The sequence below is a fragment of the Gavia stellata genome, chromosome 20 (assembly GCF_030936135.1).
Source record: "Gavia stellata isolate bGavSte3 chromosome 20, bGavSte3.hap2, whole genome shotgun sequence".
Lineage (NCBI taxonomy): Eukaryota > Metazoa > Chordata > Aves > Gaviiformes > Gaviidae > Gavia > Gavia stellata.
Window position 1 is genome coordinate 9,123,587 of NC_082613.1, and position 23,569 is coordinate 9,147,155.

Sequence of the window (23,569 nt, forward strand, 5' to 3'; positions counted from 1 at the left end):
AAGAGTCAGATCTTTGAGTACACACCACTTCTAGTATATTGCCATCTACAGGGGCTCAGGACTAGAGTTTTCAGGAGAGCAAGAATCTTCACACAACTTTATAGCACAGGCACCTCAGAGAAAGCTTCTGCTCCCTAGTCCCTGTCATTTTCCACAATAGTTAAGTGCCCTAATACAGGAAAGATTATTTTTATTTTGTTACCTACTACCACCAAGCTTGTTTCTGATATCCATATGAGAGCCTGAACCTTATCTGAAATCCTGCTGAGTGTTGTGTTAGGAAGAACTACCCAATTTCCTATACAAACAACTGCCAGTACTTTGTTAGGTGGCAGTAAGATACACCTCCAAGCACACACAACACAGCTAATGGAACGTACAAGCCAAAAACGATGGATGAAACAAGAACCGGGAAGAGCTCTCTAACGGTAAAGATAAAAGCAAAACCAAGAAAAACTCCACTAAAACACCCAAATAGGCATTCTAATTTGTAAAACAGCAGCAACACATTGACAAGAGAAATAAGAGAGGCAGTTGAGCCCACTTTTATACAAGTTTTCTTTCTCAACTAAAATGGAGTATAGGAGGTCTTGGTTCACTTCTGGATTAAAGCTGTCCTGCCTACAATTTTAATAGACTTAAGGAATACAGAGGAACGAGGATCCCTTCAAGAGAGACTTTCGTCCCAAAGACTGAGCTAGAAGATATTCTTCCTTCAACTTCATAGGAAAGAGTAAGGATCTTTTAGCTAAAACAGTGAGAATCTGGAGCTGAGCTAATACTGCAGGGAATTTTCTGGGCATTTTGAGATCTAATCCAGAATCTCAAATAAAGCATAAATGCCTGCTATAAGTAATTTAATCCATGGACCATTTTAAAATCTAATAGATATTTAAGACATTTTACTGATGATGATATGACTCATTTGTGTGTTTGGTTTTTTTTTAAGAAGTTGTGTTTTTAAAAGCTAAGTATAGACAAAGCTATATACATATAAAATGACTCACAGTAAGATTTTATGGTATTTTTATTACCAGAATGAGTACATGCAGATCAAGTGCTTTTATTGTGTTCTGTAATTGGAGATCAAACAGACATATCAAAATAGTAGTAGCTTTCTATTGTAAACAAACCAGCGGTATCTCCTGTATTACTGGTCTCAGCACTACATCCACTAAATATGTATACGGACACCTCCCCCAGCAGTGACAAAACTGTATACACAGACATACTCTCTTATCTTTACAGTACATACTTTTTATCCAACAGAAAGTGAGCACAGACACTTGGGCAGGATGCTTGTGAATGGAGTCTGTCTTATATCACCTAATGTTAAATAAAAATACAGAATGAATGCATAATGAAGGAGTCGAAGCAGATTAATTCAGGTTTGTTCTATTGAATTCTTTTGGGTCAATGTAGGCAAAAAACCCCTTCTCTATCACAAAGCACTTGTGAAAAACAGATTGGTCATCTGTCTGAGGTGAGGTTCATATTCAGGTAAACTACATCAGATTAAAATTTGAGTCTGGACTTTCTGAAGATAAGGTAACAAACTTGTTTGCTAATGTTGGTCTTAGAAAGGACTAGGGAAAAGCCACTCTTACAGCTAAATGCTAGGTAACTACTGTAAATATAAACACAGTTTGGGACATAGCAGAAAGAGGGAGATGTTGCATAGACCCAGTACAGAAACTATCAACACAAGGTCAGAGCAGACACGGAACAAATCTAAACCATCTTTCTTTGAAGGTAAAAGCAAACAACCAATACAAGACACAGGAGAGCTGATTTTCCAGCAAGCAGCCTGTGATGAAAGGAAATGATATGCAAATACGATTCAAGAAGAGTCATTCTGCAGCAGTCTGCAGAACCACAGCGACAGAGGAGTTCAAGAGAAGTCAGCACATGACAAAGGGAAATGATTCTCTTGGTACAGCAACCTCTCATGAGCCAGAGAAAGCAGGACTGGTCTGAAACCCCACACTATATACCAAGATTTATTTCCCCTTGTGTAATGTATTTTACTTTATCTTACTGAAGATTTAGCAGAGCGCTCAGCACAAGCACCAGAGCACAGCAGTCCATGGGAAAAAAACCTGTCTTCCTTTTACTAGGTTTTACTATGCTAACTGGAGGAGGGGGCGAGGAGGGAAGGTTTGATTCACCTTTGTCTTCCAACAATTCAAGTCAGCAAGACTAAGCTCAAGGAGGTAGCAAACCAACAGCACCAAAGTCAGTTAGGAGACAGCACAACCAGAGTATGAGTGATGAATTAGAACACAAACCAGGAATGGCACACTGCATGTAGGGCAGTGAGACCTGATCCTTGCATACAGTGCAGTTCAAGCCATACCAGTTAAACATGCACAGATTCTTGTTATTTTGTATATTATAAAAACTATTATTTTTTCAGGAAAGAAAAAAAAAAATGTAGCTGGAGCCACAAGTCAAAGATGTGCAAATTCTAGTTGTCACAGGGACTTTTTTGAAAGGCTCTCTCTATATTGGTCTTTGTTCCCGTATGTTAACACAGAGTAACATAGAAGCATCATGAGTAAAAGTAACCACTGTAAACTGAACAGCTCAGTGGTGAGAAAAGACAAAACTGAGGTTGGTACGTTCCTGAGAAGTTAGCAAACCCTAGCCACAGCGAACCAAACAAAAAACCCTCTTCCTCTCTTTTCCCCAGTGGTGAAACCAGGTTTCACACCTAGGACCTCAGGGAAGAGGTTCCCAAACTGTAAGTCCATGAGACAAATACAAGCAGTTAGCAGCTGGTCTATGGAACTGTAATAAAGCAAGATTTACAAACACATAATTTCCCTGGGGCGAGTTCTGCAAGAAGGTTCAGTGGCTTGAGAACCACTAACCTGTGGTTTTATAAACTGGTGGGTATGCTGGAGGATCAACATATGTGTTGAAAAAAAAAAGGGGAGTACCAAATACAAGCAGAGATTTTGTATCTAGCCATACATCCTCTTCAAGAATTAGGAGCCAAAGAAATGGAAGTAGTGAATTTCCACATGTAACTAAACCAGCTGTGCATCTCTGTATAGCTATCATTTTCAATCATGCTTTAAGATATACAAGAAGCACAAAGAATCATATCTAAAAAGGTAACCAACAATGACCCATGGAAACAATATGAGAACAGCATATACAAGAGTCTGGTTATTACAATGATTTTTTTTTGCTTTTGTGTCACTTGTTCAAATCATAGCTCAGTTAAAAATCACGATTTGATAATTATACTTGAGAGGCTCTGAAGCCACTTAAAAGATATTAATTTACTTTGTTGAAGTCAGTGCCCTAAGGAACACATCGCAAAAAGCTAAGTAACTGGCACTAAAATTCTTCTAGCACAATCATTTCATTGCAGGATGCTCCTTCCATGGTAAGTGTGAGGCACGCTGAACTGTATTTACATTGTCACTGTAACTTCGGTACAAGTGTCCACTTTAAGTGCTGTGCCATTCTGTGCCTAGCAGGTACAACAGTATGACACTGGAAAAAGCATTTTGTCTTCCTAGCACTGAGGATCCAGGTTTTTCCTCATTGCAATATTCAAACGTGTGCATCAAGAGTACTGGTAAGTGAAAAGCAGCAGCACACTCAAAGGAGAAAAGCCAAATCCCTCTATATGATTACGTTACTGAATGCCCGATCGAAAAAACCAAGATTCCCCTTGCCTTTTGTTGGCATAGACAAAAGACCAAATTATTGCTAGGCACAGAAGCTGGAATCAATTCAAATACTACATTATATTTGTCAGATTCCCAGATACCACTTGATGTGCTGCTGAAAGGAACCTTACATTGTAGGCACTAGATAGAAAGGCACAGAATCAGCATGCTGACTGCAGTGCTTTGATGTTCCCAGATAAAGTCAATAATCTGCATACTAGGGAATTATTCACAGCCTGCAGGTTGTGGAAAAATGTTTTCGGGGCAATGCAAAGATAGTGTATTGAAACTAGGTTAGTGTTTTTTGTAGAAAAGGTTGGCAAGAGAAGAATTCTCACAGGAGGTTTAAAAGCTCACTGGATCCATCTGAACAAGCTAACCATCTTCCCTATATTGGAGCCAAAAACGTAAGGTGCATGCTTGACTGATGGGAAAAAGCACAAGGTACATACAAAACCTTAGCGTAAGCTCCCAAACAGAAGAACTGAGTGAATGAACTTAATAGTAAATCAGACAGAATACAATCAGCAGTGAAGAGCTATTGATTCAAACCACTTGCTTTGAGCAGATGATGTCTTATCACTGAAGCAATCATTACCTTTCAGGAATGAAGTCAAAGGATTTTTTGGCCCAAGAAACCAATCTCTTGTATTTTACATTTTGCACAGACTAAATGTGCCGTACTAGAGAATCTAAAGCTGACAAATGTAAGCCAAGATGTATCAAAAAATAGACTGCATGCTCTGAGGTTCACATGCTTCTTTACAGCTATTTTTGTCAAAAGCTGAATGGAAAAAGAACTGTTTAAACAGCCACTAATACTGAACCATTCTTACACGGCAGCTATTTCTCCTTTTAAGTCCCCTACTAGCCATGTGAGACTTTGATGAACCAAGCTTTTGTTTCTTTCCATTCTATGTCACTTCCTTCTGGAAGCAATGATGTCTCCTTTCCATAAGCAAGACATGCCAATGACAAAACCAGAAACCTCTGATAGAAGTCAAAAAAGGATTAATAACTAGCTATATTGCTAACTGATTTGCCTAGAACAAGGATGACAGCCTCACTTCTCTTGAGCAGAATTCACATCCAAGGTGCAAGAAGGATCTGTGCCATAACCAAATAATAATAATCATTAGTTAGCTGATGATATTTTGCAAAAACTGTGTCAAACATGTTAATTTGAGTTTTCAATGGGTTCTTGCAGACCACACCAGACTGCTTTTGGGCCGCCTATGACTTATGAGTTCTGTCCTTGAGACTAAGCACAACATTTCTCCAAACAACACTGGGATACATGAACAGAAAAGTGGAAAGATGCTTAGGAGGCAATACTGGCAGAAGACAATGTCCAGAAAGGCCAGCCCACCAATGTCTGTCGTTTGCACTAAAGCTGGTAAGAATAAAGCCAGGAAATTGCTTTTCAACTGCCTAAGAAACATTGGCCACATAATTTTCTTACCTGCTTCACTTTATCCCGTCCCTCTCCATTTACCTATGCAATTCCTAAGAATCATTCAACAAAAGAGCTCATAGGCAACAAGTCCCTGAGGAGATGTTGGCTGGTCACTTCTTGCCATTGGAAGTGCATTCAATACAATCAGCAACCATTATAGTTGCCAGTGACACATCCATTATACAAGATGCTTTAAGACAGAATAAAAATATTGTGGGAGGTGCTAAGAGAAGACACGATGGTCTGTGCATCAGTGATTATAAGAGGAAGTCCCTCTAGGTAAACTTGGTCCATGCTATCTGAACTAGCGCTCTATGAAACACTTGTGAAGGGTTAAAATGCAGTACTGGTTCCTCTACCTAATTTTACATTTAGCCTAAGGAAGGAAAGAAAAATTGGCTGCAAAAATCACATTCATTATTTTTAGATGAACACCATAACCCACATAGCCTTCAGACAGCACCAACCACTTCGTGCAGAAAGCCTGAGGTAAGCAAAATAGCAACACACACCTCTTGCTCTAAACGGTTTATCCCAAACAATCAGGCACTGACAATGGCAAAGATAATTGGCGTGCTACAAATGCTGCATAGTGTACCAGTCACAACCCCATTATTAATTAGTACTCCCCAGCCAACTATTCCACCCATATCAACTTCTCTCGTATATTCTGATTGCAGGCTCTTAGTAGTCATAACTAGCTCATTGCATTTGTACAGCATCTAGCACAGGTGGCCTTAATTAGTAGCTGGTGCCCGTGAATGTTCCTGTAACGCTCATCATTTCTGTCTGCATCACCCAGCCTAGTGCCACTGTCTCCAGACGCTCCAGCTGTTGCAGCGCTGGAGCAGCCTTCTAGGGAGGTTTCACAACACGACTAAGGTAATGGAAAGGACCAGGGAAAACACAGATTATTTAATTATTCCAGAATTTGCTACTGAAATCTACCTCCGGTATCTCACCGCCTAGCGAACTGGGCGTGCGGAACCCCCCCTCACCCGAGGAAAGGGAGTTAAAACGCGAGCGGAGGCGCGGACCCCGCGCCGCTCTCCCACCTGCACCCGCCCGGCGGCGGGGCGGCGCCCGCGGGGGCGGCCCGGCTGCGCGCGCCCTAGCGCCACCTGGTGGGCGCGGCGCCCCGCTGCGCGCGCAGCGCCGCAGCCTTTCCCGCGGCGGCCGCGCCATCAAGATGGCCGCCCCGCGCGCGCTGCCCGTCCTCCCGCCCTCAGGGCCGGCGGCGACATGGCCTCGGGACACGTACCGCGTCCGTTATCCCGCAGAACTCGTCCAGCCTCCTCAACAGCTCTTCAATCGTCTCTTCCACTTCCTTCACCTGGGGAGAGAAAAACAGTCACAGAGCCCAGGCTGGGGCCTCGGCGGGGCCTCGGGGTGCCCGCCAGCGGCCGGGCACCACACCACTCCCCCCACTTGCCTCTTCTGCTGTCCCACTGGGGAGCCCAAGCCGAGCTGGGGAATTTTCAGGCAACCACCACATCACCAACTCCAAAAGTTCAAAAAACAGATGCACAGGATTCATTATGTTGAGACATGTAAAATTTGGAGCCTCTGGGAGGCACTTTTCACCCCCACACCAGGAGGTGACCCGTACAGCAATGAAAGACGTCCCCAACATCTGCCTCCACGTGGATTTCAAGTTCTAGTTTCAAGTTCTCACCATTGAGTTTTCTGCCAGCAGGCTTCTAAACCTGCAATGTCAATGCATATTTCAGCAAAAGTTCCTTGCCAAGCATCTCAAGTTTTGAAGCAGAAAGGTTTATTCTAACACTTGCACTTAGAGTGAAGCAAATGTTAAGAGCAGCATACATGTAAGGTCACCCCAAAGGTTGTGCTTTGCATGGACTGAAGATGGTCACTGGCACGCAACTCCTCTTTTACTTTATAAAACCTATTCCACACAAACAGAGTATCAAACCTGCATCAACTCTCCAGCTCAAATGAGGTGGTGTTATGCCTCTGGAGACCTATTTGCAGCCAACTTCCGCAAAAGAAAAGATCTGAGGAAACTATTTCAGGTATGGAGGTGTTCCCGGAGGTAGCTCCTGCACTACCAACCACCAAGAAGATGGCAATAGGGAAGGCAAAAGCCTTTTGCCAGAGAACCAGAGAGGAGGAGCAACAGAGAAACACAAGTTACTAGTGGGGCAACGAAGTACGCACATGACTTTAGAAAGGGTGTTCTGAAAAGGCTGCTAGAAGTCAACCATGGAGCAATCACGCAAACCCAGGAGACCAAATCCACCATGGCAAGTGAGTGCGCTATTCTAGGTCTGCAATCCCGCAAGCTGGGGAAGGACTCAACTCCTAGTCACTTCCAGGACAGTGATTCAAAAACTAGAAAGGACAAATTATGCTATAACAAAGAGGAAAGGAAGAACAACAAAAGCACCTTAAGTACATGGAAGAAATAGTAGCTGTTTTCACAAGGGCAATATATAGGACATCATGTGGGCTGAGGATAAATACCTAGTCAGTAGAATGCAGATATGAGCTCAGACCCTGTTCTGAGTAGCAGGAATGTGACCCAACTTGGCCCAAAAGCTCTGCAACTACGTTAGAGCAGCATAGAACTAAGACTGGTACATATTGTCTCAGAGAAATTGTCAGCAGCTGGCATCTTCATCAGCTTAGTGACCACACCTGTCAACCTATTAAGGTTATTTCCTAAGATGCTTGTGTCTCACCAACTCTGTGTGAAATCTCCATGGTGGCATAAACTATCACATTATGTTCACTTTGTAATTTCACTTACACAAGATTTAAAACCTACCCACAAAAGTTTCACTGCCTCTTTTTTGTGTACCTATCTGGATGGAAGAAACCTCAAGAAACATTATACTCCACAGGTTTATCAGGAGGGATCCATAGATGCTGTAAATTAATGCATGGATTTCAGTGGTGCTAACACAAGTTTACATCCCCTAACAATCTGTTCCATGTCTATCTGAGGTAAAGATTTCTGTGTGGAAAAGCTGTTTTCCTTCTGCTGCTCCTTTGCATGCTTAAATAAAGGAACAGAATTTCCACATCTAATTTCTCCTCAGAAGGAAAGAGCACTCTTCCTCCCCACTGCACATAGGCTAACTCTGGAAAGATCACTGCTAAACAACAGAAAGATGCATTCTTTTCAAATAAGAAAGAGTTCCCAGTGATTTCATGTTACTATAATACATTTAATTTGTGAAAAACTTGTAAGCATTGAGTCTGAGAGTCTGATTTCTTGAAGTCTTCATAAGGCAGAGAAACATAATAGCTAGCTTTTTTGTTAAGTGTATTTTACAGCAGAGCAATCTCAGTGGGTGGTGCAAGCGTCAGATGGCCTACAGAACAATTCTATCAAACTCCCGACATTTCTTGGCAGGTCTGTGCACAGTCAGCTTCACAGGCCTGAAGCCACTAACATAGCCACATGTTCGGGACTAGCACAGTTGGCTTAAAGAGATAGTCCAAAACTGGTATCAAACTTACAGCTTTGAAAAGGCTGTTCAATGGTAGCAATCATTAAATGCATGACTGTAAAGCAGGTGTAAATTCCACTAATTTGACAGATGATGCATTAAAGAAACATGCATTTAGAGAAGTTGCATTAGCTGTACAGGTTCCTGTCCTGCTCTGACTAAATTTGCAGGCATGCTTCAGGCAGGTCGCTTGCTGACATTACTAGCCCTTCTAATATCTACCACGAGCATCTTGCATTCATAATGTTCATAAAGATTCAAACATTGGAGTAGCATGTGTTAGAGGACAGAAGCAAAATTTATTGACACCACTGAAAATAAGTTAATTCAGAACAGATTCACAGTCCTTAATCTTCGCTCTAAAGAGTGTTACATAGCCTGAAACTTAACAGAATACAACAATAGTAAGAAACAATAGAAAAATGGATGCAAACAAACCACTTAACACTATTTCTTCAAGGCATGCTACTATAAAAGCACACTAGGCATAAAAAAGCCAAAATACTGCATATAAAAAGGACTCGACTGCAAATACTTAGCAGTTCCATATGAATTGCAAAAGAGAAAAACAACATTCTAAGGGCCTAATGTATTTAAGACATCTTCAGAAATGGTTAAGAGGGGCCTGTTGCAAATTGTAGAATCAACAAGATATTTACCATCATCTGTAATTAGGTACTTACTAAACAGACCATACAAGTTCCTTCCAGGTGATTATAGAACTCACTGTATATTTATTGTTAAGATCTGAAATAAAACCCACTGAACAGATTTCAAAGTTATGGTGAAAATATGGGGTGATGAGTGTTTCTTAGTTACGACTGTAATTTCACAATCACTTTAAAATTATATAAGCTGGCATTTGCAAAAAAAAAAGTCTACCCTTTTCCACCACTCACTCACACCCCTAAAGCCAACCCTTTGCATGTGAGAGGAAAGACATACACAGTGGAATGAATCAGGAAATTGTTCTGGGTTGAAAACTAACCGTTAATTTCTTTGCCATATCATTTTAGCTCAAATGAGTTCTTTGACTCAATTCATTACACAGCCATGTTAAGGCTAGCACTGACAAAGAAAACAGGTAGCGAGAGGAAGAGACACGTTGGGTCTTTCAATAGCAGTGTTAACTTATCATGAAACTTTAGCCAAAGGCATAACAGCACCACTTCCAGATGGCATTTTAACGTTCCCATATATCCACTGTTGATTCTCCTGTTTATTTACGGAAAGAAAACAAACCAAAATTAAAACCATTACTTCATTTTGTAACTTGGAGGGAAAGAATATGCAGTCTGGCTTTGAGGTTAGCTTTCCTTTCAGACTTTCTTTTATGTAGTATATACTGTAGTCATAGTAATATCCCTTTCTCACCACTTCCCTTTAAATGTCTTTGTTTCTCGACAGCAATCTCCTCCCTCTTTCCTAGCCTGAGATAAGGTAAGCTTTTGTAACTCCCCCCATCACTCCTTCTTTCATTTTGCCTCAGCATTATGCTCCCATTCAACCTTTTAACAATTTACCTGCTTTTCCCAAGGATTATTTTTGGTTTTTAATACCAAGCCTGCTCCTTGATAAAAAGATTTGGGTCAGGTATTTTATATCGTCAACTGTTCAGGCCCACGAGCTATGAATATAGTGTTCTAACTTACCACACTTCATTAAGGAACGTGAAAAAAGAAAATTCAGTACTAAATCTCTTCTACAAAGTTTTCCAAAAAGCCTTGCGCTTTCACTCAAAAAGTTAAGCTGCCGTTGTTGGAACTTGAAGTCCTCTCCTAGCATGTCATTAAGATGAAAAGGTAGGCATAGAAACTTTAAAAATAGCCAAGCCAGAAAACCACACAGCTCTTTATAACATTAGAGACTCCAGCAGGAACATTTCAATATTGTTGAAAACTAACAGGTTCTTCAGTATGATGTCCTCCTATGCCAGCTTCAGAACACTGAAAAAAAACCCTACAAAGGGAAAACAATCAGTGTATAAGGGGAAACAAAAAGAGCAGAATGGCAAGTGTATTTCAATAGTAAAACTAGAGTCTTTCATAGCTATTTACAGGATACATTCAAATCAGGCAGAATAATATTATGTCATGCAGTATATGCTTGAAAGTTTTCACTTAGCAAAATCTTTTACTGGACTATACAAATATAGTATTTTGCATTCATCATCGTAGTCTCATCTGCTACAACTGCTACACAAAATTAAAAATCATAATGAAAATTAGGAGTTATGTGCTAGAGGAAATTGTTACTGCTAATTACAGAATTTTAAAAAATGCAAAACTAAGGCAACTCTTTGTGAAAAGGAACTGAAAGCCCTCATTCTGATTTCCACAACACTGTAATACGTGACAAAGCTGAACTTGCAAGGCAAGGCCCACAGGAAGAGACACTTAAGAAGACGCTTTCACAAAAGTTGTGATTAATCCCCAAGTAGGAAAATACCTAAATTATATTGCTGCTTTGAGCAAGCTACCAATATGTGCAAGAATCAAGAGAGATCAGTGTTAAAACAAGTGTTTAATTTCAGCTGAAGATGCCTGAAGGAAACAGAATGACTTGCAAGTAGCAAAGAACACAAGCTGTTTCTGTATTCCTTGTAAGAACTAATAGGTTTGGCACTCAGTTACAAAAATACATAGCCTGCCATACAACACTATACAGGAAACTTGTTTTATTAATTGGCAGGTCTTCTTTATTTCTTGTTTAACACCAGTACAAGTGGCACTTGATAAAACCAATAGAATCCAGCTGACATGAACTAATACTTTAATGAAACTTATTTCCTACCAAGTAGTTCACTTCGCAATGTCATCTCAATCAAGCTTGAAAATTATTTTTTGTAATTGTTAATAGCATTAACAATACTTGTTTCTGGCCCACTATAGATATAGAGATGACTAATAAAGTAGTTCTTAATCTAGAAGTAAGACAAAAGTTGTCAGTGGTTTAACCACATGAAAATTATATGGGTATCATGGGCTAGGCATTGTATCATCTTAAAATTGCTGAACAGAAAAACAAAACATAGACACATCCAAATCTTGGGATCTAAGTGGTCTGACTTATTGCAAATCATAGATAACCATATATGGAGAGATGAAACTGATGGAGTGATGGTGTCAAGGGAGAGGCATAGAAAAAAAATCTCTGAATAGTGAAACTGAACAAGAGTTTCCCATTCTTTTTTTTTTCCTTTCTTGGAGACAAAAATAAATCACGTCAACATTTTACTGCCAAAATGAAGGGGGTGAGGGGAAGCTGTTTTGAAGACTGATTTAGGAGTGTCTTTTGTCTTGACAAGAGAAAATTTTAAATAATCTGCCCAAAGAGAATGTTATTCACTTTACATCACCACCAGGCTCAAGTGGGATAGAAGCTACCTACAGGTCAGAAAGGGACATACTCCCAAGTGCTCTCTACTTCTGTTTTTGCAGCCTTCCCCTCTTTTTTGGGGGTGGTGGTGGGGAGTGTCTTAGCCTACAAAGTGCAACTTCAAAACCTCCCTCTGCCTTCAGGGACCTAAAGCGTCCCCTATCCGTCACCAGGATGGTGACAGTGCTGTGCAAGATCACCACTGTCACCATCCCGATTGAGCTAAACAGCTAGACTCGGGTAACTAACGGCACCTAAGATCCTCAAACTAAGCATCATTCCACTTAATGACAGCGCTCTGAGCCCGACCTTACCATCACCAGCGGACTTGGTTTCCACAAAAACAAGTAACAGAGTAGCAGCCACAGCCATCGTCATTTAAAAAAAGAGGCATGGAGGCACTTATTCAGCGATCCAGGAGCTCAGCAGTAGCTCAACTTTATCCGACACTGCATCCCAGACACGGGAGACCTGAAGACTAGGCCCTCCTCAGGCAGAGGGAACGCAAACACCGCGCTGTCTCCAAAAATAAGACAGGCATCACGAGCAGCGCGCTAGTCCGGAGCCGGGCAGGAGGGGAGCTCCTCGCACATCCCCGCTCAGACGGCCACCCCCGCCGAGCAGGGCTCGGGGAGGAGGGGCCGGAGCCTCCGCGGCTCGCGAGCAGGGAGAGCCCGGGGGCTGCTGATGCACCGGTCGGGGGAAGCGGGCCCCCGGCAGCCTCTGACCGGGCGGCGGGGACGCGCGAGCGGAGGTTACTGCCCCCACGGCGGCCGTGCTCGGCCCGCGGGCTGAGCTGTCCCCTTCCCATCCTCCCTCCGCCGCCGCCCCTTGCCTCAGGGAGCCCCCGGCCGCACCTGCAGCCTCCCCCCCGCGGCCGGCCCCTCGGGCCGTTACAGCCGGCGCCCCTCGAGAGGCGCCGCCGAGCCCGCCCCTCGCTCCCCAGCTGACGGACCGCCCCCGGGCCGGGGCAGCCGCTGCTCCGCGCCTACCTCTTCCCCGGGCGGCGGCGTCAGGCAGCGGGCGAGCCGCCGAGCTCCGCTCTCCTCAGCCGCCGCCCCCGCCCGCGGCTCCTCCGGCCGCAGCATCCCCTCCGCGGCAGCTCGCTGCTGGTCCCCGGCTGAGCTCATGGCAGCCGCCGCTCCGCCCCCGGCTGCCGCTCCTCCCCTCGCCCAGGCCCGGCGCCGGCCCAGCCAGCGCCGCCGGGGGCTTCCCGGGGCCGCGCCGCCTCAGCGCTCCCCGCCCGCCGCCGCGGGCCGCGCGCGCCACCTAGCGACGCGGGAGCGGCAACGGCTGCCGCGCGAGGCGGCGGGCGCGAGGCGGGGATGCTGCAAGCGGTCACCCGCGTCCTTGCGTTCATCGCGATCGCCTCTCTCCCCCTCCCGCTGGGAGCGAGAGCCGCAGCGCTTTGAAGAGACAAGGGCCAAAGGTTTATTGAAAATGTGTCTTTAAAGTCCTGACACCTCAGCCATGGGAAAATGATTCAACCAAACCAGCACCAAGCAAAGCCACAGCACAGGCACGAAGCCTCCCCTCCCTGACCATCTCCCTGGCCACTCTTAAAATCACTTTTTTCTAATAAGCATTTTGCTTTAACAAGCCTGTACTGCAGCCTAGAGGACAGAGGCTAAGGTACTCAGTGATCACATGCACTAGACTCAGTATCTAGTTTTTAAGCACTGGGAAATTAAAGGCTGCAGCTGAAAATGCAGCTTTAAGGTGCTCAGAATTTCTCTATGCCCTGTTTGCAAGGTGAGTATTTAAATGACTTGAGGTTAGAGATATACCTTCTGGATGCTTCTTCACTACAGAAGATGCTCTTCCTTGCATCAGACTCCTTTAAACCCCACTCTTAAACCAACACAACATTTTAGAGAAGGACACAAATGATCAACAGCAGTTCGAGTTGAGACAAAAATAGCTGTCCTCAGTTTGTTCACTGTTCTTCCTCCTCTGAGCAGGAAATAGGACCTACTTGATAACTAATAATCAGTCAAGGACTGGTAGATAGAACAGGGGGAGGATTTCTCAATAACAGTGTGTTTCTTCTCAATAGCAGTGTTATTTTCAGTTGGAAGAGGTTAGAAGCAGCCTGCCCTCGAAAGAAGTTTGGCCCATGCATTGGTACTGAAGACTCCTACTAGGGTCAAGTGGACTTCGTAGTAGCAGGGACATAAAGCGATATGCAGTATTTCCCACTAATCAGTTTGAGACATTATCTAATTTTATACTATATAAAACTACTTTTGAGTGCCTGCAGAGCAGGCGGCCACAGCAGGCCTGCACTGTCATCCAAAGCTTTTCTTGGCTTTGGATAAGACAAAATTATTGCTGAATAATGCGAGAAATTAAAATTCAGTTTAGCATTCATAAGAAAATGCCAAATTTATAGTCTGTGGTTTGCTGAGAAGATCAAAGCAGCCAGGCTTGAAGAGGTACTTGAAGCAAGAGAAGAAAGGGCTAATAGGTTGCAGGGTTTCCCCAAATCATTTCTCAAGCGTAGGGACAGACACAGTGAGCTCAATCTAGTCTACGTCATCCTGACAATAGCACCAAACAGACCCTTTAATGCTACGCTTGCAGTGACTAAAAACCTATTATCTGAGAAATTGTAAGGTATTTGCAAAACCTGATCTTCCACTGACCAGCACTGCATAGAGGAGAAGCACATTGCATCTCTGGGCACTGTTTCTTGTTTCAGCTGAAGCTCTCCAAGGTCTGGGCAGCCTTCTTGCTATGTATTTGCAGAGTTACCACAGACCTGTCCTCTGCTCAGCCAGTCAGGTACCATTTATGCTGTAGACCCCAAGGGTTTGTATTTTGTATCTTTGAAATAAGTGTTTCTATCAGGGAAAGATGCACCAGATAAAACTTCAGTGAGATTTGGAAAGTGTATTTGGGAAGCTTTAACAAAATGAAATATTTCTAACTTGTTGTCTATCACAGATCAACTGTTACAGAACTAAGTTATCTATCATAGGAGGAAGAGCGTGAAGAGGTATGTTTAGAAGAAACACAAGGAGCCAGGGGGAGTACTTTAGGTGCTTTATAAGTGTAACACCAACTTAGATTCCTCCTGATTATTTCATATAGACTATGCCGTCCATGTGAGCTTCAGTACTGGCATGAATTATTTACTGTAGATGAAACCTCTCGAGAGAAAACAGTGCTAAGAAGAACAGATCATGCATTGTATTTCTGTTTCTATGACCAAATGGCTTCAAGACCTCTGTGTCCCAGCTTGTAAGGTTAGGATAACCCTTCTATCTTCACTATCCTGACAGTTTATCAGTATAAAGCACAGTCAAAATACAAAGAAAGCCACATGTATCATTTTTTCAAGATACTAACTTTGCAGGATGACTCAAAAAAATAAAACAATTTTTCTACATTATACCGATCCAATTACTAACCACCTGAAGTATTTTTGAGACAGTTAATAGCATTTCAGTGTTTAATAAAACACCCAAATTGTCTTTTGCAAGTAGTTTTTTTGCATTGTTTTAGCTCATTTATTCTTAAGTTTGCAAAATATATCTACTTTTCTCATTTTACAGCACAGGATAGGAAGAGTATGGAGGGCAGACTTAATAACAAGGTTATTAGGGGATTTAAGCTATTAGAACTTAAAATTCCTGAATTACAAGTCCAAGCACTTTATGTAACATTCAGAAAGTCAAAAATCTGTGTTTATATATTCAATACTTTTTCCTCAGCATTTTAAGAATTCCAAATCCTTTGCATCCTCCAACAGAAAGATGAGAACCTCACTTTTTTAAATTGGGTCCACAATATCCAGAACAATACCAAAGCAGAAAAAAAAAAAAAGGAAAGGCCTTGTACGAATTCCAGTGACTCACAACAGGAATACCTTTTTCGTGCCTAGAGGTTATTGTTTACAGCTATGAGGGTCTAAAGAGAGAGGCCAGGCTTGCAGGTAGAGATAGTATCTTTTATTTGACCAGCTTATACAGCTTAATACAATAGACAAACTTCTGGCTATTGCAAAATGAAGTATTTCTTTCTGCTGGGACTCTTACCTCCTTGGTTAGCATATCTCCTATTTGCTTCCTACTTTTTACTCTAATCTCCATTTTGTCTTGCAGCTGTGAATAACTAGGCCATTTATTTTCAGAACTGATTTAGACATGCCAGATTATGATACACATCAGCTTTATCTGTTGTAACCACACCAATAAAATGGTTTTTATACAAGCATGAACCCCTGCACTGGATGAATATCCCTACCTTGTCTAGCTCCTTTCACATCATCTGCTGTTCTCATCTGTCCCTCAAACTCTGTTCCTTGTTTCTGAGCATTGCCAACACATCTGTGACTACAAAAAAAAAAGCCTTATCAGTGCTCAAACAAAACCATTCTGAAGTCACTGAACCACAGAGAAAAAGAGCCATGTTCTCCTGTGGAAAGCAAACGTGGGGGCAATAAATATGATATTACATATTTTCTTAAATGTAACATCACAGAACCTGATACAAGTCCTTCAGATGGATAAAATGCAAGGTATTTCCTTATAATATCAGGTAATAAAATGGTAGTTCAAGCAGAAAGGAATGTTAATTGGAAGGACAAGAAATTATATCTCATTAGCAACACTTCTGAATTGCTGTTAAGAAAAAGAAATGGTGGTTGAATAGCACAGCACTTCTTCAAATCGCTTTGTGCTTCATATTTTTAAAGCACTTTTAAAATGAACCATACTACATTAAGTCCTCAGAGACAAATTTATCTCCTATTCGAGAGGGAAAGTACACAAGCGATCTATCATAGCTACACAAGGAGTCTGAATTCTTAAATCTTGGCTACAATCTCACCTCTCCAAGAACCAGCTGTACCATTTCTTGCATACTTCTACAGCATCCAAGAACAATACTGTTACCATCCAACACATTTTTCCTCATGCTAGTATTGGAAGCCATTTATGAAGCTACCTTGAAGCTGATTATTCCTCTATAGCATCACCACATGCAACTACTACATAATAGTATCTGAATATTGATACTTGCATTTCAAGGAACACATGGTCATCAGAAGTAATTCAGGCAAGTCTGAAACTAGAATGCCACAGCTAGTTCTAAGATAACAAGAAAACTTCAAGGGGTATTTAGCAGTAGTCTAAATCTTTCTCCTGTTGTTATACCAAGGAGAGGAGGATTTTTAATTGATTAGTTATGAAAAATCCCAGAAAGTCTTTGTATCTGCAACCATACTTGATTTTTCAATTTCATAACATAACTGAAGTCCTAACATCTTGTTAAGAGCTCATCACCTTGAGGAAAGTTAAGTACTGTTGGCATTTAAAGGACAGCCGTGTTACTGCATGGTAGTTAACAGTTGCGTTCCTTCCTCAAGGAGGCAGCAGTAGGGAAAGTTACAGTCTTCCTTCACAATTAGTTTCTTAGTTTAGGAAAACTACCAGTAGGGATTACAGTGATTTGTAAAAATAGTGTTGCTGACTTGCACGAGTATGCATTTTAGTCTCATTCCCTTAAAGTGTCCCAGATTAGCTTCTGTACTGTGCCTGCACTGTAGATTCGGTCCAGGTCAATATTAGCATTAGTCTACTCTTTCAGTTCCTGTCCAAGCTAAAGCACCCTATCAAGCTTACTTTATCCTCATAGATACATGCATTCCTGAGGAGACATTCCTTAGTCTTTGCTCCTGCAATAACCCACCCCCTTGATTCTTAGTGGATTTTACTTAGGACAAATTCTCTCAGACATGGAAGCTTGCTGGAAGGCACAGAAACATCAATGGATACTAATGGTCCAGCTAAATAGTCTGTGCTGCAAAGAGCACTTCCAGGCTCAGTGAAAGCACTCCCCACACTAAGTGTCAGTCCCAAACTGAGGAACACTGGAGGAGATGCATTTGCAGGGAGTTCGGGTCAACACCAGACTAATTCTGTGGAAGTATACCTTACGTGAAATAGTGTCCTTTAGACTGAACATACTCTTGTCCTCCTTAAAAATGACTTCTTAGGGAGATAAAATTCATTATGAATCAAATAATTCAAAGCTGGTAAGTGGAAATTATATTCCATTGCACTTTTTCAATTTATCTGTTGATATTTAATTTTCTCATACAAAACTGTTCACACACAGCTTTATTACTTTTTACAATCTTTTTCAGGCTGATCAGTCCTCAGTTTTGTTATACTAAAACATCCTATAATGCAGATGACATTACGTTTTTTTCAGTCCTGTATCCTTTTTGAAAATAAGCAATTAGAACCACTCATTATATTAAAAGTATTGCTGAACCATGGTTTTATACAGTAACACTATGTTATCAGTTTTGTCCTTTACTCCTTTCCTAACACAGTTTGGTTTTTTATGCTAGCAAGTATGGGGCTGATGTTTTCACTGAACTATCACAGCCCAGGATGGGCTCCTAAGAGGCACATCAGCTTGGCATTCACCATTACATATGCAAAATTAAGGCAGATTTTTCCCCACATGTGCACACTTAACTTACAGTGAATTGTTTGCCATTTTTTGGTCTTATCTTGCAGTCTGTCTGCAATCGTTCAGATTTTGCTCATTTTTTCATATCTAGTTTATTGAAAATATCCAATACTTGAAAAATTTCAGCTGCAATACTAGAAAGTTACTTGCTCTGACAACAATTCACATGCTAAAGAACTTTGAGTCAGTAACTTGGAAATCTCTCCCAGTTTCACAGCTTTATGCATTTGGATAGAAGTTCTGAAGTTAGAAAACTACTACACTTGAATCTTAATACCAGCAGGATGAATTTTTAAAGCTCACACCATTTCAAGAATACCATACCAGTTTCAGTATTCCTTTAGGAAAGGGGTGAGCTGTCAGGTTCTGCGCAAAGTAAAGACATTTCTTCCAGCTACAAGACATTCAGACTCAAGGGCACAGATGAAGTAGACTGGGTTCTTCCAGCTGTATACCAATATTAGGATACTGTGATGCTGTTCTCAGCCTTTTTGTCACCTCCCCATAGCTACATAGGCAAGTATGAAAAGTACAGAACCATAAAAGTGAAACTGGTCATGCATGTATGAAGGAAGGTACAGAACACAAGTCATATGATTGGCCCTGAGACCCGCAGTCGCAAAAGCCCAACACAAAAGGGCTAAACATAACTCAAGTCTTTTGTCAGTAGGTAAATGCTTACAAGGGCTACCAAGGCATTAGATATGGGAGAAAACCTTTGCAAGTGGAATGGGTTCACGTTAAAATTTTAATACAGACAGTTATACCAAATACTTACAGTAACAGTGAAAACCTCCACATCACCAGCAGCACTTGACAAAGGTGACGGAGGATGAGGAACCAACTCCCAGGGCTCATGACCTGAACTTTACTATAAGCAGTCCTCAGGCAAGCGATTCAACGCAAGATTCATTATTTGCAGCTACTGTAGGAATAAGCACATTACAGGTTAGCCAACAGAACTGAAGGACAAATATTTTGAACCCTTGCATACTTCCCATGTCTAGAGATTTGCTCCAGAGAAGGGAGCAGAGGAAGCAAACGTTTAAGACTGCTATGAAAACAGAGCCCACTTAGCTGCCCAAGAGGAAAAAAAATGAAGCCCATCTACTTTCACACTTGAGAATAAGGATACATTCTTCCTCATTTTTACTTATCTGACAAAGTAATTGAGAAAAAACCACTTTATTTCTATATCCATTTATTATTCCAGTCTGTAAAAATATAAGACTAATATACAACTACATCTAGCTTGATTTTGTAAAATCAATCTTCATTCAGTGAGATACCAATGTACATTATACATTAAAGTTGTAAGAAAATACTGATATTTAACATTTTAAACAAGTTCATTCATGTAAAAATCACATTGCAAGTAAAATTTAATTAGAAAATACATAATATTCACAAAAATACACATGTTAAAGACAGCTTGTGAGAACATTGTCCTAAATTTAATTCAGCTGTGGAAAAAACGTATGATTCACAGTTAGGCTTGACTTATCCAGTACCATAGCAGAACTTCAAAGTAAATGCATCTTAATTCTATTAAGAATTTGTTCTTTTTCCTATTAAGGTGCACTTAAATCTCCCAGCTGCAAGTGAAGAATGTCTTGTTCCCCCACTGTGCATGTACACAACATATAACACTAGTCAAAAGAATTTTAGTTTTCCATTCCATTTTGAAATAATTTGGATATTTATAAATTAATTTATAAAATCTGGATTGAAAATACAATTTACATATACAGGATACTTAATACACAAAGATTACATGAATAGCAGCGTAATATTGTCAATCATGCATAGCATCCTCACTATCACTTTTAGATTTTTCCTTTTTTTTCGCTAAAGATAAAATCTATATAAAACAGTCAAGCCTTTAAGTATTTTCTTCCAAGGAGAAAACTGTAAAGATGTTAAAAATTTAGGAGGTAGTGAATGAAAGGCTAACAATATCAGCATATTTTCAAAAAAACCTTATACTGAACCCCAGTACCATTTATATATAAAATTAAGTTTAGCCACTCATAATCAACCGTTGATCATCCTGAAGTAACAATTTAAAAATACTTTGTAATTAACAGTGTATGCATTAGTAAGATATGGAAGAACTTTAGAAACTTTATGGTAACTGCAGCATTAAGCAATTACATGCTGTGCAGTCTGTCACTGTAACTGTAAATACACACTTTTAAAAACCCATTTTTAGGTTTATTCTTTAATGTGTTTATCAAGTCCCAAATGCTTAGTTTTACTACATTACCAAATTTCTGTAAAACAGAACATGACGTGCGTCAAAAAGAATATTATCTCACATTCAGATTAATCAGTTTGCAGGAAAGGTACTAAGAGATTAATTCCCATGCAATTTAGTGTAGGACCCTAGTTAAATTTCTACAAGTCCTTAATACTGGCAAATATATTCAAAATATCCATGCATCTGTTTTAAGTACAGATTAGGTAACACACAGAGTTTGGCAGCACACTAACCTTGGGTGTTTGTACCTAAGCAATAAGTTACCTTGCAACGCTAGCATTCTCAGACTCAACCCTCCTGTGTAAGTTAATAGCTCAAAGCTATTACCCAAGCTGCAAAATACTAATGTACCACATTAGACCCATAATGTATTTCCACTGAATGAAAACATTACACCTGTATTAAGTGCACTACCAGTTCATTTTCTGGATCTGTGGACCTCACGTCTCTTTTCATCCAAGTGCCTTTATTCCTTTGATTTTTCACAATACATTCAAGTAAACAAAAGGCACAGAAGTGCAAACTAGCATAATAAATGAAAGTCACCCTCCACTGATGATTTCATACAGGAAGGAAAGTCTTTTAATAAAGGAAAAAAAAGACATTTTAAAGTAAACAATCTTCCTTAAATAAAGGATGTGTAGAGCAGCACAGACAGAAAACACGTCTATTTAAAATCTGCATGTTGCAGAATGAACGTTTCTTCTCCTCATTTCACACTAAGTAGATGTAGTTACTTCATTTTTAATTATTATTAGCAAAGTAAGTAAAACACTTCAAAGTTTTTGCTCATGTTGGAAAAGATTCCAGGGCCTCTCCATATGCACACTGAAGAAACCATAAATAAATCTGACAAAGCAGAACTCTAACCTGTATTTGCAGAATGCCATTGTCTGTTATGCCAACTCTCCATAAATCAAAAAGGGCAAGGATACAAACTTTCTTGACATCTATGAGACTTGAACTCCAATGGTATTGAAGGCTCGAATATACTACTGCTCATGAGATATGAATTTAAAATTTGCATTTAGTAAAACTAAATAGCACTAATAACTGAAGCAATTTTGTTTACATCATTACAAAATTCTTAAACAAATCCAATTTTAGCCTCTGATATCCTATAAAGACTTTTACAGATGCCTCAACATTAAACTTACAGTTAGTCTCTAGTCAGTAAAGTTACCAGAGGTAGATGTTTCCCCAAGATAGACTGAGGGGGAAAAAGAAAGGGGTTAGGCTCCTTACCTGCTCATCATATCTCCCCACAGGGTAGAACATGCTTCCAAGAACCTAGACTACTGGCTCTGGTAAGCACAGGACCACAGTACAGAACTGGTAGCATCCTACTCCTTCCTTAGAGGTTGGCATAGACTGCTGGATCCCTGGTGAGAAGCTCCATCCATTCTTCTCCTCAACCCTATTAGTACCCGTCTCATTTTCCTGCCACAACTTATGTTCCCAGAGAAAGGTCGGTTTGGGAACCGAGTGCCAAAGTGGTAAAGCAGGAGATACTAAAAGGGGAAAGGGCAAGAAGAATGCTAGCAGCCTCTCCCTGCAATTGTCCTAATAAGTTTGCAGCTGATTACACATATACTTACGTATTTGCAGCATCAAGACTTAGCATCAGTATTTTGTTTTACATATAACAACTTTGTAATATTCAAAACACCCAGCCAGTGGTACACAGAAAGATTAGCATTTACAGTTTAGTTCATTATAATGAATAATTTAGTATCACATGGCTCAAGCAATTTCTATTAAAGCCTCATTCTGATTGAAAACTTTTTTTTTAATTCAGGGATTTAATCCAAGATGTTATAACTTGTTTAGGTTTGAAGAAATTCAGTTTTTACATAATTCAGACTCACTACAACAAACCTTTCCTAGTAGAAATCTTTACAGCTTCTACTAGGACTGCAATTTTACATTGTTATGTTATTTCCATAGCAGTAAGTTTACATTTGATTTCTTTGAAATTTATTGGGATTAGCAACTAAATCCAATATCCTTAAATATTGCAAACTAAAATGAGAACAGGTCTTTGATACATAAGTGTTACGACTTTCACATTTGAATTTCAAAGTCATAGTCATTAGAAGTAAGCTTACCTGACCATTAAAAACAGTAAAGGTGCATGACTAATGAGCCTGTGGTTGCACATTCACTTACAAAGGAACAGTCAATTTCAGAAGCCCCCACCTTCAAATCCTGACTGTTATCAAGTTGCTGACCACTATCAATTCCCCTGCTGCTCAATGTGTCAGCCAGGGAGCTAGACCAACCAAGCACAACTCTTCCCACCCCACCTCCCACTTATTTTTCAGTCTCCTCATGCACAGAGCCACACAAACAGCTCTACCAGCTAAACAGCAGTCCAGAACAGGAACGAAGTGGCTAAAGCAGCTCCATCATACGTAAGCAGTACTTCAGATGAACATGAAACCACAGTACATTAGATAGTCAACCTCACACAACAATGGAAGTTTACTTCTATAGAGCCAGTAGTATTCTGCATTAAAAAAAAATCAAGTACCTTTAAAAGAAAGCTCACAGCCATCTCTTAGCTATCCTTCATTTTCAATTTAAATTTTCTGCATTCAATTTCAGTCACTTATCAATTATCTTCCATCTTTGTGAAGTATTTACACTGAAGTGCAGGATTAACTGAAGTTAGTCAACTTAACATAATTTTGAACTTCTCATATTTACTTTTTTCCCTCCTTTTAATCTAACTGCAGTGCTCGGTAGCTGGAGAGGTATAAAATGTATTACATATTAAGCCAAATTAAAACATGTATGGCATCCTTACTTAATACAAGTAGACAAA

The 23,569-nt window shown here is 40.6% G+C and overlaps 1 protein-coding gene across 1 annotated transcript in view; it reads right to left on the reverse strand.

The window, feature by feature from the left end:
* Positions 1-13,126, reverse strand: part of BCAS4 (breast carcinoma amplified sequence 4) — a 42,693-nt gene extending 29,567 nt beyond the window's left edge. The window contains exons 1-2 of the mRNA XM_059827416.1: positions 12,989-13,126; positions 6,404-6,475 (exon numbers count right to left, since the gene is read on the reverse strand). Coding sequence (XP_059683399.1) covers positions 6,404-6,475; positions 12,989-13,126 — 210 coding nt within the window. The remainder of the gene's footprint in view (positions 1-6,403; positions 6,476-12,988) is intronic.
* Positions 13,127-23,569: the final 10,443 nt, after the last annotated feature.